Below are 14,549 nucleotides of genomic sequence, written 5' to 3'. Positions count from 1 at the left end.
ACAAGATGCTTCCAGCCTGGGGAGGAGCAGACTGAGCTTCATCTTAATCTTGGACCCCCTGGCAGGGCAACACATTGTGCTTACACTAGTCCAGACAATTTTTTTTAACCTTGTATTTGCTCTCCGTGTGCTGGAAGGGAGAAAGACAGATATGGGAGGGAGCATTGTTTAATGTGTTACAACGGAAAGTCTTGGGGCTGGCTCCCATATAGCCAGAAAGAAAGGCAAGGCCCCTGAAACTTGTTTGTGGCTCCCAGGTTAAAGACCCCTGATATAGTGTTTATAGGTGGGGGCTGGGAGTCAGGACTTCTGGGTTCTTGGCCCAAATTTGCTACTGATTTAAAGTCTGTAGCAGAGAAGTTAACCTTTCCGTTTCTTAAGTACGGGGGTAGCATCAGTGTATATGTGATGGCCAGTAAACTCAGCACCAGTGACTCTGATCGAGGTACTGGGAAACTAGCAGCTCTTCCTCATCAACTTTTTATTTATCATTTCAGGGTACATTGTTCAATAAAGTGTATTAAATTTGGCACACATTTAGTATAAAATCCAACCACGGTATCATGGAGAGGGGAAGGAATAAAAGCACCTGAAGCCTTGAAAATCTAGAAGGGCTTCAAGGAAAACTTTAGGGTCACATATCGATTGTTAAAAAACTAAGAAATCTAAATATTGTGAAAAATCGTTCTATAACTGGAAATATAATAAAGAATTTAATGCAAACAGCCCAGTGAAAAGAGCCAACTAAGGTCAATTTAAAACTTGATCACAAACAAATTCAAACTGCTAATTTCTGGCAGGAGGTATTATTACAAAAAATCTTACAATTTTAAAATAAATTCAGGCAATCAAATAAAGGGAGTAGGGAGCTAAGAGAGCGGGTCCTCTGCGAGACTCACTGTTTTCTACAGAAGTGAACTGACTAGCGAGAAACATTACCCTTGTCAAAGTAATAATTAAAAAAATAGGTATTTTCCCACCATCTTTGTGAACTTTGCATGGTAACAAAAATGAGGCCTTAAAATCTAAAGACAGAATTTCCACTCAGAGAGAGTATACATTTCCTATTTCATTCCTGTGTATGAGGAAATATATCAACCTTGTGTCCAAACAAAGAGAGGTTACCTCTGTGTTTCCCTGCAAACAAAATATGTTAAGAAAAATAAACTGTTAGTTTGTTTGCATTGCCTAGAGTGCCCAGGAGCCTAGCACTGGCAAGTCCTGATTCCTGAACTGAAGAGTTTAAAGTCAAACTCAGGCGTGGGGAAGGAAATAGCATTCTCCACATTTTACACTGAGGCACAGAAAGAATAAATGACTTGCCCAAGGTCACACAGGAAGTCTGTGTCAGAGCTGGGAACTGAACTGAACTTTTCTGAATCCAAACGCAGTTACTTACCCAAAGAAAAAGGATCGTGCGTGGTTATGTCTGCACAGCCAGCCTCTGAGCCTGGATCCACAGACATGGGTTTGCAGAGCTTGTGCTACTGGGCTTATAATAGTTGTGTGGACAGTGCTTTTCAGTTGTAGCTTGGGCACGAAAGCTTAGGGGGGTGGGGGTGGGCTCCAGACCCTGAGCTCTAGCCTGAGCAGCAATGTCCACACAGCTTTTTTAAGGCTCTAGCACAAGACCAAGTCTGTTGACCTGTGCTCAGAGGCTCGCTGCCACTGCTATAGACAATGTTCTAGCCCTTGTTGAGAGCACAGATGCAATTTTCTTATTAGGATACAACAAGGTTTAGCTATATATGGGCGGGATTACAATCCCCAGAAATTTAAAAAAAAAAAAAAAAAAAAAAGCAAATGCAAGTACACTTTAGTCAAAAAAAAAATTCAAAACCCTGTTTTTCAACAAAACCCCCAAATTTGGAGAAAAATTTAAATGGAAGCTCTTCGTTTTTCTTGTTTTTTTAAGGGGGGAAACCCTCCAGATTTCCCCATCAGTTCTAAAAATCAGTGATTTTTATGTCAGTCCTCCCCTTTAGAATCCTGGGAAAACCCAACACAAGCATGTTATTGATCTTAGAGCGACGTTCTAGTGAAGCAGTGCCCAAACTACGGGCAGTTGGGGTCACACCATCAGTGGCTGGGGTCACAGCAATCCCAAATATCTTCAGGCCCCACTTGCATTGATAGTGTGCAGAGGACACCATTCTATAGAGAAAAATCCTCCATATGGCATGAACTCACGTGTATGGCGCATATGTCTTGATTTAAGACTCCCACTTGCATCTTCACACCAACCTCCTTGGGTTTCAACAGCTTTTAATTTCTCTTGACTGTCATTCCTGGTTTTCTTTTCAGATCTTTTGGCTTTCCTCTCTAGATCCAATACCTTCACAGAAAGTGAGTTGAATTCCACCTTCCAAAAGGAGAGTCAGATTGAACTTTTATAAACCTTGTGTACCACTAAGGCCCATATACCACAAAGATATTTATGCCCCTAACTTATGGAAATTAGGAGCCTAAATACCTTTGTGGATCTGGGCCTACGGATATTCTCAAGCATAGCTTTTATAGTGGTGGCTAAAGAAGCCATGGATTTGAGTATGTGCAAGGACAGACAACAGGGATTGTGAGGGGGAATACAAGGAGGTAAAAAATCTTGTAAATTTTAGCTCGGCTCTGTGTCCCAGGTTTGGCTGAAGCAATGTATTTGTCTAGAGTTGTCTCCCCCATTCCTTTTGCTTGCATTTAAGGGACATCCCCTCTGAAAGCTCAGAAATAAGCAACGTGTAAATCTGTTCTGGTGTAAAGTTGAAGAACGTTTTTTAAAACACAAAATCTTTATGGAACATTATTGAAGTCGCACGGTGGCTAATAACGTGTGTGCGGTTTTTAGAAAATACAGTGTCAGTATTAGTTGTGGTTAACCAGGGATTGCGAGCTGGACTGGATATCCTCAGGGTTAGCTTCTGTTCTCAACTCTGCCATTGAAATTCATCAGGCAGCCTTAGGTAACTCACAGAGTCCTACATTTTCAAGAGTGGCCACTTGCCTTTAGCTGTGAGTATCTTTTCTCTGGGAACCTCAGCACAAAATCAGTGGCCACTGTTGAAGAATGTGGCCCTAATTATTCTGTGCCTCGGTTTCCCCATCTGTAAAGATGGGACATGCTTGGGGAGATCCTACGCTGAAAGCTGCTATGTAAAAGCTAGTAATAATGATTAATATACATAAGTGTAGGGAGTAAGCACCTCTGGGCAGAGACTGTGTTTTGTACTCTGTTGCCCTGGATCCTGATTGGGCCCCTGGGCACGCTGTGATACAGATCATAGTAATCAGTGACAGCAGAAAATTGAAGGGTGCTTAATACCAAAATAATAATGTTGTGTTTCCATTATTAATTATTGGATTATGGTAACATCCACAATGTGCTGGTAGCTCCCCTGACATTCAGGAAGGGATGTTTCCAGCTCTGAGGAGCTTGCAATCTAGAGCTTTTAACTCTGAACAAGGACCCCAAAGTATCTCTCAGCCATTGTGTATGGCACCACTCAAATGGAGCTAACTCCGGTAATCAGTTGATGCACAGAGCACACTTGAGGGGAGGGGGGGAAGTTAATTGGTTGCGTCGTGTAACAATGCTTGCCAAGTCTGTAACAGCTGGAAGGCCCGGTTCTAGATTCCAACAGGTTGTGGGAAGCGGGGAGTGTTTGGGTACCAGGGCTTTGCTTTGGCCCATCATAGAGGTGGGAATGTTTCAAAAGAACTCAGCTCCCAGCCTACTGTACTTCCTTGTGAAAACTGGCTACTTATTTTGATGCTTCAGGGGAAGCGAAGCGGAGCCCTTTGCATACCTGGCCCCCTATGGGCCATTTGGGAGGTTCAGTTCTAAGGTTTTGTCAGGGCCATCTGTAGTGAGGCTGCACGGTCTATCAGATAGAACTCTGGACTGTGGGTCACAGCAGATCTGGATTCTGTTTATGCACGGCCTGGGGCGAACCTGTGCCTCTGTTTTCCCATCTGTAATAATGGAGATAATTATACTGACCTGCCTTTGAGATCCTTAGCGGGTAAGTGCCCAGTAATAGATTGCAGGCACTTTGGGGAAGGGACCATCTCTTCATTATATCTTTGTACAGCACCTTCCACAGGGGGGCCCCTGGGCACTGCCACAATGCAAAGAATAAATGAAGCTTTCTGTGAAAACCTTTGGTGAGCTTCTCCACATAATCTGCTCTTTTCTCCCCCCTCCCCTTCGCACTCGTTTGTTGGCCACACCACCCAAAGGACATACCTAGGTTTCTAACAAGAAACACTACCTTTTAGCAGCAGTCCCAAGAGAGTTTGGGGAAGGGACGAAAAATCAGCCCACGGCTACATACAGCGTAATTGTGAAAGAGCATCTTTGGTGATTTGGTAACTTGCCCAGCAGCAAGGACTCATCCTGTTTATCTGAGCACTACCTATATATTCTCATAGCTTCAGGGATAGACATCCCGTCAACAGTGTAGTCCCTCAAACGGAAGACACTTTGACATGTTTATACTGTGTTTTGGCACTAACTCATTTAAAAAAAAAAATCCTGATTACCGAAAGCTTGTCCTTGAGGTCTGGTCACCCCATGTCATTGAAAAGCCTAGTGGTATTCATTCATGAACTTCCAGTCTTCTATAAAAGGCTGTTCATTCATAGCCAGGGCAGCTCTTTTTTTATGCGCTGGCAATTAAATAACTCTTTGTAAGCGGCAATGAGCTACTTGTTAAGTGGTCTTCACTAATGCAAGTGCAAACATGAGGTGAAATAGCCCTTTTTTCCCCCTCTTCCTGAAAGGGATGATTTTTTTATGTTAAAAAAAATAAAAACGTAAAGGAATTTCAGTGAGATTCAGCATGTTCAATGCTTATTGTTCCAAAATCTCCTTAACTGGAGTAAAACAAAAATTGTGAGCTCCATGTATCTGGCAAGTTAAGGTTTGGAGTTTTTTTTTACAACATAGCTTTGCTTTCCTGACTCTTTAAAAAAAACAGTTAAAATATCTTTTTTTTAAAAAAAGTATACACACACAAAAATAATAATTAAAAAAAAAAAGTGCTCTGAAGTGTGTATTAGGCTGGATTCTCATCTCTGTTACACCAGTATAAATCTGGAGTTAAATCCATGGGATCTAATTCTGATCTAACATGGTTTTACAACAGAATCAATTTCAGTGATCAGAATCTGCTCTTAAACCAAGTTACTTTCAGATATGCGCAAATTCCGTGAACTGTTCTGTGATTACCCTAATCTACTGTCTTTACTCAGGCGAAATTCCTGCAACCTGGGTAGGGATGGTAGGATCTGGCCCTTAAGGCACACTGCAAGGTGTTGTTGTAAAAAGAAGAGCAGGATCTAGGGAGTCTGTGGAAAGAGAACTCTACATCCTGTCTGTGCAATGAGATTTAGCTTTAAGGGCTGTGCAGAGGGGAGGGAGAGAGAGACACACACACAGTTTGCAATTTATCTGGGCTAGGCAATTAACATAATCTGAAAACTTCTTTCACTGACGTCTGTCTGAAAATTGCTGGGTGGACTGGCGGGCTGGGAAGATGAAAGGGAAGAACGCAGGCTGAGGGATTTTCTTTCACGCAATAGGGTGTAAGGGCCTTCTACCCAGATACGTTTCCTGGTTCTTTTTACTCCTCCCTCGCAATTTCCTGTTCCCCCCTTTAATTTTGTCTTCGTGGGGAGCGACTGCTTTTCCTGTCTCTTCACACAGGACAGTAGTCTAGTGTGACTTTCACAGACTCATTAGCGCATACCCCCAAGTGCATACGCTGAGGTAGTTGCAGAAGGTTAGGGTAAAGGTAATTTGATACCAGGCTCAGTTCTTCCCAACCCCACTACGACCTCCTCTTCCCCCGCCCCTTCTTTCACTCAGCTCTTTTCCCCCCTGCTTGCTGCTTATTTGGTGCCAGGTTTCAGTGGATAGAGTTATATGAAACAAAGTATTGTGAGGCACCAAAGGGGGGAGGTTGAAAGACCTATCGGGGCACACCTAAAAGTAGGCAGAGTGAAGCCTGCAGACTTGCAAGGCTGTTTCCCTTTTACATAGCCCCATAAGTGCATTGCACCAACAGTGCCAGTCCTCCCCCCAGTCATGTTTTTGGTGAGTAGGTTGACAACACCTTACCTTTCTAGTATCCAAACATGTGCAGTTGGGCCCATTTTTAGTAGCTGCTTCCAGCAACTGGAGAAATATTTTCCTCGCTGGCATAGAAGTGAGGAAATTAAAAGTGTGTGGCTGGATTTATTTTTTAAAAGCACAGTACTGTACTCTAAACGGAATCCAAAGACTTGAAAATGCCTCTGTTGGGGAAACAGGCATATTAATAGTCAGTAAAAAGCAGAGAAAATACAGCAGTTGGACGGGCTAATTTAGCCACTATACTCTCCTTCTGTCATTCTTTCTTCAGGATTTTATTGTGCTATATTAAGGTGCTACGCAGGTTTATTGGGAAGAACTATCAGGCATTGTATCGCTAGCAGTGGAATGGGTTTAGGAGATGTAGTTTTAAGAGAATAAATAAGGAAGTGGTATTTATTCCTCATAACACAAGAACTAGGGGTCACCAAATGAAATTCATGGGCAGCGGGTTTAAAACAAACCAAAAGGAAGTATTTCTTCACACAATGCGCAGTCAACCTGTGGAACTCTTTGCCAGAGGATGTTGTGAAGTCCAAGATTGTAAGAGAGTTCAGAAAAGAACTAGATAAATTCATGGAGGATAGGTCCATCAATGTCTCAGCCAGGGTGGGCAGGGATGGTGTCCCTAGCCTCTGTTTGCCAGAAGCCGGGAATGGGTGACAGGGGATGGATCACTTGATAATTACCTGTTCTGTTCATTCCCTCTGGGGCAGCTGGCATTGGCCACTGTTGGTAGACAGGATACTGGGCTAGATGGACCTTTGGTTAGACCCGTATGGCCATTCTTATGTTGTTCTTATGTTGTTTGTAAGAGATGTTTACCTGCTCATTTGTGTGTGTGTGTGTGTGTGTGTGTGTGTGTGTGTGTGTGTGTGTGTGTGTGTGTGTGTAGATTTATTTTGGGAAAGGGATATTACTTTCTTACTTTCAGCTCTGAACTTGGTTTTTGTTTGTTTGTTTTTGTTTAAACAAAATATTAGAGATTAATAGGTCCCAGCTCTTAACATGTCTATAAAAGCTGGAAAGATATTAGTGAAGAAGCACAGAGCTGATGGACATAGCTAGTGCTGTTATGAGTGTCATAAGATACCCCCCATTTCCCCTTCCTTTTCGGTCCTCTCATCCCATCTCAACCCCAGTAGCAGCAACTGTGGCTTAGCGGCTAGCAGGAGGGATAGATACAACTGAAAGAGGAGGGAAGGGCTAAAAGAACTGACTTTTTTTTTTCTTTTTTTCTTTTCTTTTTTTCTTTTTTGTTAACAAATGCAAGACTTCCGGTCTCCACCCTGCCACCACAAACCACAGTCTAACTGCAGTTCAGTCAGATTTATAGTTCATCTGACGTCTGAATCGTAGCATTTATTACCAGGGTTCCAGCTATAGGCGTAAATAGGCTCTGTAAATTATAGCAGATGATCTGTTGTGCCCTCCATTCCTGTTGAGCAATGTTTAACTTGCCTTTTATGGCTCCCCTTTTGGGGAGAAAAATTATATATGAACAAAGCTTGTCTAGGCTTACAGCCTTTGAAAGCGAAGTGATCTATGGAGTCTGTCAGGCTGTGGGTACCTTAGCCCTCATCCTGGCTTACCCACACTTCACATAGAAAAAAATCTCTGTGGCTGGTGAGCAGCTCCAGCATGATGTTATCCACATTGATTTACTGTTGCTTAAATTGATTAGCTGCAACGAGGGTTTGAGGGTGGGGAAGAAATCAATTACTATAGGTACAGTGCTTATCAGTTTTCATCTTCCAGAGCATTTCACAGAGTATGTCTTCACTGCAGAGTTAACTCAGGTAATAGGCAGTGGGATCTGAGCACTCCGGGTAGCCTGGCCTAGATGCCTGCAGTGTCATCCCCGAGTTACCGTGTCCTCACTGGTGCTGCACTCACCGGCACGTCTCGCTAGGATATCTGGGGGAACATCCCATGCTTCTCTGTGCCGCAGTTAATCGAGACGCTCTGTGATTCTTTCCCAGTGAGCTGTGGGAGAAGTTGTCTGACCTTCTGAGCTCATGGGGGGAATTGTGGGAAGGCATTGGAGGACTGTCAGCACTTGAGAGGTTTAGCCTGTGTCCTCACTGCAAAGTGGGCGAGTTATCAGCCCAAGTGAAAGCCTCATTCTAGCATTAGCCGGGGTAGTATAAGGTAGCACTGCACTTGGGTGAGAGATTTTTGTGTGTGTGGATGGAACGGCAGGGGATATGGGGCAGCACCTTAGTAAGAGTCTGGGGTAGCTGCAGTGAAGACAGACCCATGGACATCAGCTAACAACTGCTTACAACACCCCAGAATATTCAAATATTCTCACCCTTGTTTTAGAGCTGAGGAAACGGAGGCAGAAAAGACCAGCTACTAACAAGGCTGCAGAGGACATGGGAATTGGAGCACAGATTAGAAAGGCAAGAGTTAATTGGCTCCCATCCCTGTACTTAAACCACTAAGTTAGGCCTCTCTTTCCACGGGCCTGTCTACACACGAAAGTTGTGCCACTTTAAACTATATCAGCATAGTTGAAGAGATACAGTCCACTCATGTAGATGCAGTAACACTGATATAAAGGGACTTAATACCAATGTAGTTTATTCCTGTTCAGAAAGTGTAATAAGGTATATCAGTGTAAGGAACCTTCATAGTGTTATAACTGTGTCCAATTTCTACTGTTATAACTGTTTCAGTAAAAAATTGCACCAAAGATAGTCATATTGGTACAAAATCTGGGTGTAGCTCTCGATCTCTTTTTATGGTCAAAAGGCCAGTTTTTCATCTGCACAAAGTGCCTAAATCCCTTTGAAAATCTGCCCCAAAGAGACTTGAGAGTAGAGCTGGGAGTCAGGTTCTGTTCCTGGCTTTCCCAAAAGTTCACTGTGTGACTTTGAGGCAAAATCATTTAGAATAAAATTTTCAAAAGCACCTGAGTGACTTAGGAGCCTAATAGTCCTATGATATAGAATCCTAAGGCAAAATCCTCAAAGGTATTTAGGTGCCTCACTTCCCTGGTGCCTAAATAGCTCTGAGAATCTGGGCCTACATCCTTTTGACAATGGGACTTAGGCTCTGGTCTTGCCTAGGGATAACGATAATAATCACAGGTCTTTGAAATGCGCTGTCAGAACTATGGGAAGAGGGTGATCTTTCAGAGCTCAGGATTTATAAGGTTATGTTATTTATCTCTGTTGTAATAAATCTCTCTCTTTTTTTCCCCTCTTTCTCGCTGTAGATTCCCAAGTTCTTCAGGGGCCGGGGGATCGGTCACACTGGTGCGTGGTGGCATACTGGGAAGAGAAAACGCGTGTGGGCCGGCTGTATTCTGTCCAAGAGCCCTCCCTGGATATCTTCTATGATCTACCTCAGGGGAACGGCTTCTGCCTCGGACAGCTCAATTCAGACAACAAAAGCCAGCTGGTGCAGAAAGTCCGCAGCAAAATTGGCTATGGCATCCAGCTGACTAAGGAAGTGGACGGCGTGTGGGTATACAACCGCAGTAGTTACCCTATCTTTATCAAGTCGGCCACACTGGACAACCCCGACTCCAGGACGTTGCTGGTTCACAAAGTTTTCCCAGGATTTTCCATCAAGGCTTTTGACTATGAGAAGGCATACAGCTTACAGAGACCTAACGACCATGAGTTCATGCAGCAGCCATGGACCGGATTTACTGTTCAGATCAGCTTTGTGAAAGGCTGGGGCCAGTGCTACACAAGACAGTTTATCAGCAGTTGCCCATGCTGGTTGGAGGTTATTTTTAATAACCGATGACTTGAGACAGAGTGGACTCATGACATTATAACTACTTTGCTGCTAATATTTCCTTCTGAGTGCTTGCTTTTCATGCAAACTTTTTTGTTTGTTTGTTTGTTTGTTTGGTGTTTTGTGTTGTTTTTTTCCCCTCCCCTGTTTTGAGAAATAGCTTATGGAAAGATTTTTGCCTTGGTATTTTGATAAATATATATATATATTTTTAATGTGTGAATGACCAATAACTCAGAAGGGGGAAGAGAAGATGTGGGAGGGGATTACATAAAATAATCATTTAATGCCACTGAAATTGTTACCCTCAGCGATTGGTGGAATTCAGTCACATGCTGTTTGTTACAGCTCCCTCATAAAAAGGGTTTATACGTGTTTTTGGCACACCGGAGGTCTTCTGCTGCCAGATGTCTCGTCGTCCCCCTTGTCATGCGGAGTGCTCGCACACACAGGGCCATCTTGCTGTAGCTTCTGCCTACAGCGGTGGCACATTCCCGCTGCTACTTGTCAAAGTGCAGCATCTTCACTCCTGTGATGGTAAACCAAGTTCCTCCCCCCCGGCGACCACCCTGCATTGTCCCTGACACAGAACAAATGTATGTGCCGGTGCACCCAGGAGGCATCAGGAGCCAATGCAGCAAAGTGAAACTCTATCGTTCAGTTCCTTGCTCCTCTTTTGTTTGTTTTTTTCATCTTTTTTCATGTATGCTTGTTGCTTTATTTAAAGATCACGTCTTGTCACTGTTATGCCAACAGTCCATGGTGGAAGCATGGGTTTTGGAAGACACATGCCCACACTTTGAGTGCTTTTATTGTTTTATTGATACTATGAGGAAAAAAAAACATGCATGGCCCATGCTTTTCAATTTGAGCTGAGATGCAACCTTGGTGAGAAAACAGAAACCTACAAAAAGCAAGCAAACAAACAACAACAAAAACTGGGGGAAAAATGTATTCATGATCTTTGGTCCATCATAACCTGCCTTGATCAGGTTAGAGCGATACCAGTCGTATCCGGAAATGCAGTCGCTCTTTCATTTCTTCTTGAATTCATACACTAGTATGATACTTTTACACTGTTCTTAGCTCAATGAGCATGTTTAGACCTTAACATAAGCTATTTTTCTAAATATAAAGGTTTAAATGAACAAGAGAAGCATTCTCATTGGAACTTTAGCATTGTAGTGCTTTGGAAATAAAACAAAAGAAAATGGAAAAAAAAAGGACTCCTTAAAAAAAAAACCTTGAGATTTATTAAAGAAAAAATGTATTTTATGTTATATATAAATATATTATTACTTGTAAATATAAAGACGTTTTATAAGCATCATTATTTATGTATTGTGCAATGTGTATAAACGAGAAAAATAAGAAAGATGCACTTTGCTTTAATATAAATGCAAATAACAAATGCCAAATTTAAAAAAAAAAACACGAGATTGGTGTTTTTTTCTATGGGTGTTATCATCCAGATGAATGTTTTTTCTAAAGGAGTTTATGTTCCATTAAAAAATAAAAATGTACACTTGAGCTGACATTGTGCAGAGTGACTCTTTTATGGGTGGGGGTGGGGTAGATGGGGGGGGAAAACAGCCTACCTGGAGCTGGGTCTAAGTACCCAGCTATGGGATCTAGCAGACATTGCTATTTAACTAAGGGAGACAACTCTCACAATATGGGCGCTGCTCAAGTCAGGTTTTGGAAGGAGGGTCGGCAGGAGGTTGGGACTCAGGAGATGTGACATCAATTCCTGGCTCATCTGAAAACTTTGTGTGTGATTTTGTACAAGTCACTTAATCCGACCTTCAGTGATGCCAGCACATGCTGGATTTCTTCCAACGCTGGCCTCAGCTGCTGCAGGTTGTTGCTACTCCCCCACTCTGCTTCCCAGTGAGTGGGAGCAGAATCTGGACAGAATGGGAGGCAAAGCCCATGACCCGGCTGGGGAGAAGAGGGGAGTAGGGCAAGGCTAGGGGACAACTGGCTCCACCCCAAGTCCAGCCTTGCAGAGCTCAGGAACTCTGCCTCTTTCCCACCACAGTGGGCATATGTGCCCCTCCCCAAATACTGTAGTTTCTGAGCACCTCATGCTCGTTCATATATTTATCCTCAAAACACCAGTGTGAGGTAGACGATGCTGTCATCCCCAGTTTACAAAGGGGGACCTGAGGCCCAGAGGACATGCCCTCAGACACCCAGGAAGGCTATAGCAGAGCAAGGGTCTTGAATCTGGTCTCCCAAGTGCCATAAGCACTGCCCCATGCGCTTCTCGCAGTGGTCACAACTTGGAAACGTGTCAGCCATTACTGGGAGAAAAAACATGCCCCAGTCTGCCCTCCATTGCATGGTGCAATTCCCATTGAAAATCAGGCGGACCGGTATGCTGTACGATTAGCCAGTTAACTAAGGAGCAAAGGGATACCGCTTGAAGCATGGCATTACAGTAGGTGTCAGAGTGCTTCGTATTGCAAGTACATAAGGCTAGTGTTCAGTAACTAGATTATTGTATCCAGGCCCTAGGTTTTAGCAATGAGACAAGCTATAAGCTTTACAACAGGAGTGCAGGGAAGAAGTTAGTGCCGGGGGAAGGGGGAGATTACAAACTTTTAAGTGTAAAAGTGGAGACAAAAATTCCAGGGCCAATTGTTTAGTAAATACACCTTTTATCATGAAGTCTTTCACACTAGCTAGCTATGGTACCATGAAAATGCATCCCCCTCTGGGATGGAGGGAAGTCACCAGCTAGCACAGAGAACACTGGACCGCAAAGGGGATGGGAAATTTTAGTCAAAGACACTGGAATGCTGGCTACTATCGTGCACAATGTTAAAGTGTCACGCTAAGCAGGCAGGCCGTTCCCTTTTTAAGGGGTCTGCTGAGAGAGCCACACACAATAGCTTGCATAATAACTCAGCCTGAGTACCTCCGGGAAGAAGGGCTGAGTTGCGTTTGACTGCGATGTGCCAGGGCAGTGAGGTTGGCAAAACTGAGGCAAACCTTGGGATACTGGCCAGTTTCCAGTGAATGGCAGCTGGACACTGCATGTTCTAAGAACTTGGGAGGCAGGTGAACCATATCTTGTCACCAAGATGGGTTTAGGGCAAATGGGAAACACATTGAGCTCCTTGGCTGGTGGGTGACTCACCCATCTCCCTGCTGCTAGAAACCGTCTCTGCTACCCTTAGCTATATACTGACTAATCTCTTTCTGCCAGTTCCCAACTCAGCCTGTGGCTCAGAGGGCATTCAGGCTAATGGAATGGGAGTAGGCCTGGACAGAATTGCCAGCGGAGATGGGGTATTGGGTCCGGCATTAGGGCACTTTCAGGCTTTCAACAAGAGGACAGGCGTACTGAGAGGGTATTGAATCATTTGAGGGGGGAGGGGATGTTATGTCACTTGGGTGTGGGAAGAGAAGGGAGGACAAGCTGGGGGTTAAATTGAAGGCACTGTATGGATTGTGCTAAAGGTCGCAGGGTGGCTTTCTCCTTGCCACCATCCCTGGGTGAGGTGATACTCAGTCTCTAGGCCCTTTCCGTTCCCAGCCTTTTCAATGACTCAGCCCTGGACAGGGATGCCGGTTGTGATGGTGTTTTTGGTGACACAGTTTATAAATGCCTAGGCTAGGAGAAGTGCTTTAAGCCAGGGACTGTGTTGTCCTATATGTTTGAACAGCATCCAGCATGATGGGGAAACTGCTCATGACTGAACCCGCTGGGGAATACAAACCAAATACGTATTTCACTAGGCACGGACCACGACCTCACTTGGGCACATTTCACCCTGGCCATCAGACCGTCAACTTTCTGTCAGGAGTTAGGTTTGAACTGGAGACCAAAAGGTAAAAGGCTCAGCATCCCATTACCAGCCTTTCCTCTTTAAACAGGGTGTTAGTGTCAAGTATCGGGGGTAGCCGTGTTAGTCTTTAAGGTGCCACTGGACTCCTTGTTGTTTTTGTGGATGCAGACTAACAGATTTATTTGAGCATAAGCTTTCATGGGTAAAAACCCCACTTCTTCATGGAGTGAAAATTACAGATGCAGACAGAAATATAGTGACACATGAAGAGACGGGAGTTGCCTCGCAAGTGGAGACCCAGTGTTGACAGGGCCAATTCGATCAGGGTGTAGTCCACTCCCAATACTAGATGAGGAAGTGTCAATTCCAGGAGAGGCAAAGCTGCTTCTTTAATGAGCAAGCCACTCCCAGTCCCTATTCAAGCCCAAATTAATGGTGTTAAATTTGCAAATGAATTTTAGTTCTGCTGTTTCTCTTTGAAGTCTGTTTCTGAAGTTTTTCTGTTTAAGTATAGCTACTTTCAAATCTGTTATAGAATGTCCAGGAAGATTGAAGTGTTCTCCTACTGGCTTTTGTATGTTACCATTCCTGATGGTCAATTTGTGGGCATTTATTCTTTTATGTAGGGACTGTCCATTTTGGCCAATGTACATGGCAGAGGGGCATTGCTGGCACATGATGGTATGTATAACATTAGTAGATGTGCAGGTGAATGAGCCTCTGCTGATGTGGTTGGGTCCTCTGACGGTGTCGCTAGAGTAGATATGAGGACAGAGGAGGCAACAAGGTTTGCTACAAGGATTGGTTCCTGGGTTAGTGTTTCTGTGGTGTGGTGTGTAGTTGCTGGTGAGTATTTGCTTCAGGTTGGTGGG

The 14,549-nt window shown here is 43.8% G+C and overlaps 1 protein-coding gene across 3 annotated transcripts in view; it reads left to right on the top strand.

Moving 5' to 3' along the window:
• Positions 1 to 11,410, top strand: part of SMAD7 (SMAD family member 7) — a 41,766-nt gene extending 30,356 nt beyond the window's left edge. For all 3 annotated transcript variants that reach the window (XM_048851129.2, XM_048851130.2, XM_048851128.2), the window contains one exon: positions 9,351 to 11,410. In XM_048851129.2, the coding sequence (XP_048707086.1) occupies positions 9,351 to 9,889 (539 nt within the window). In that variant the 3' untranslated portion in view covers positions 9,890 to 11,410. The remainder of the gene's footprint in view (positions 1 to 9,350) is intronic.
• Positions 11,411 to 14,549: the final 3,139 nt, after the last annotated feature.

Source organism: Caretta caretta, chromosome 5 (assembly GCF_965140235.1).
Source record: "Caretta caretta isolate rCarCar2 chromosome 5, rCarCar1.hap1, whole genome shotgun sequence".
Classification (NCBI taxonomy): Eukaryota; Metazoa; Chordata; order Testudines; family Cheloniidae; genus Caretta; species Caretta caretta.
Note: the sequence above shows the minus strand (reverse complement) of the source record. Positions and strands in the feature narration are given on the sequence as shown.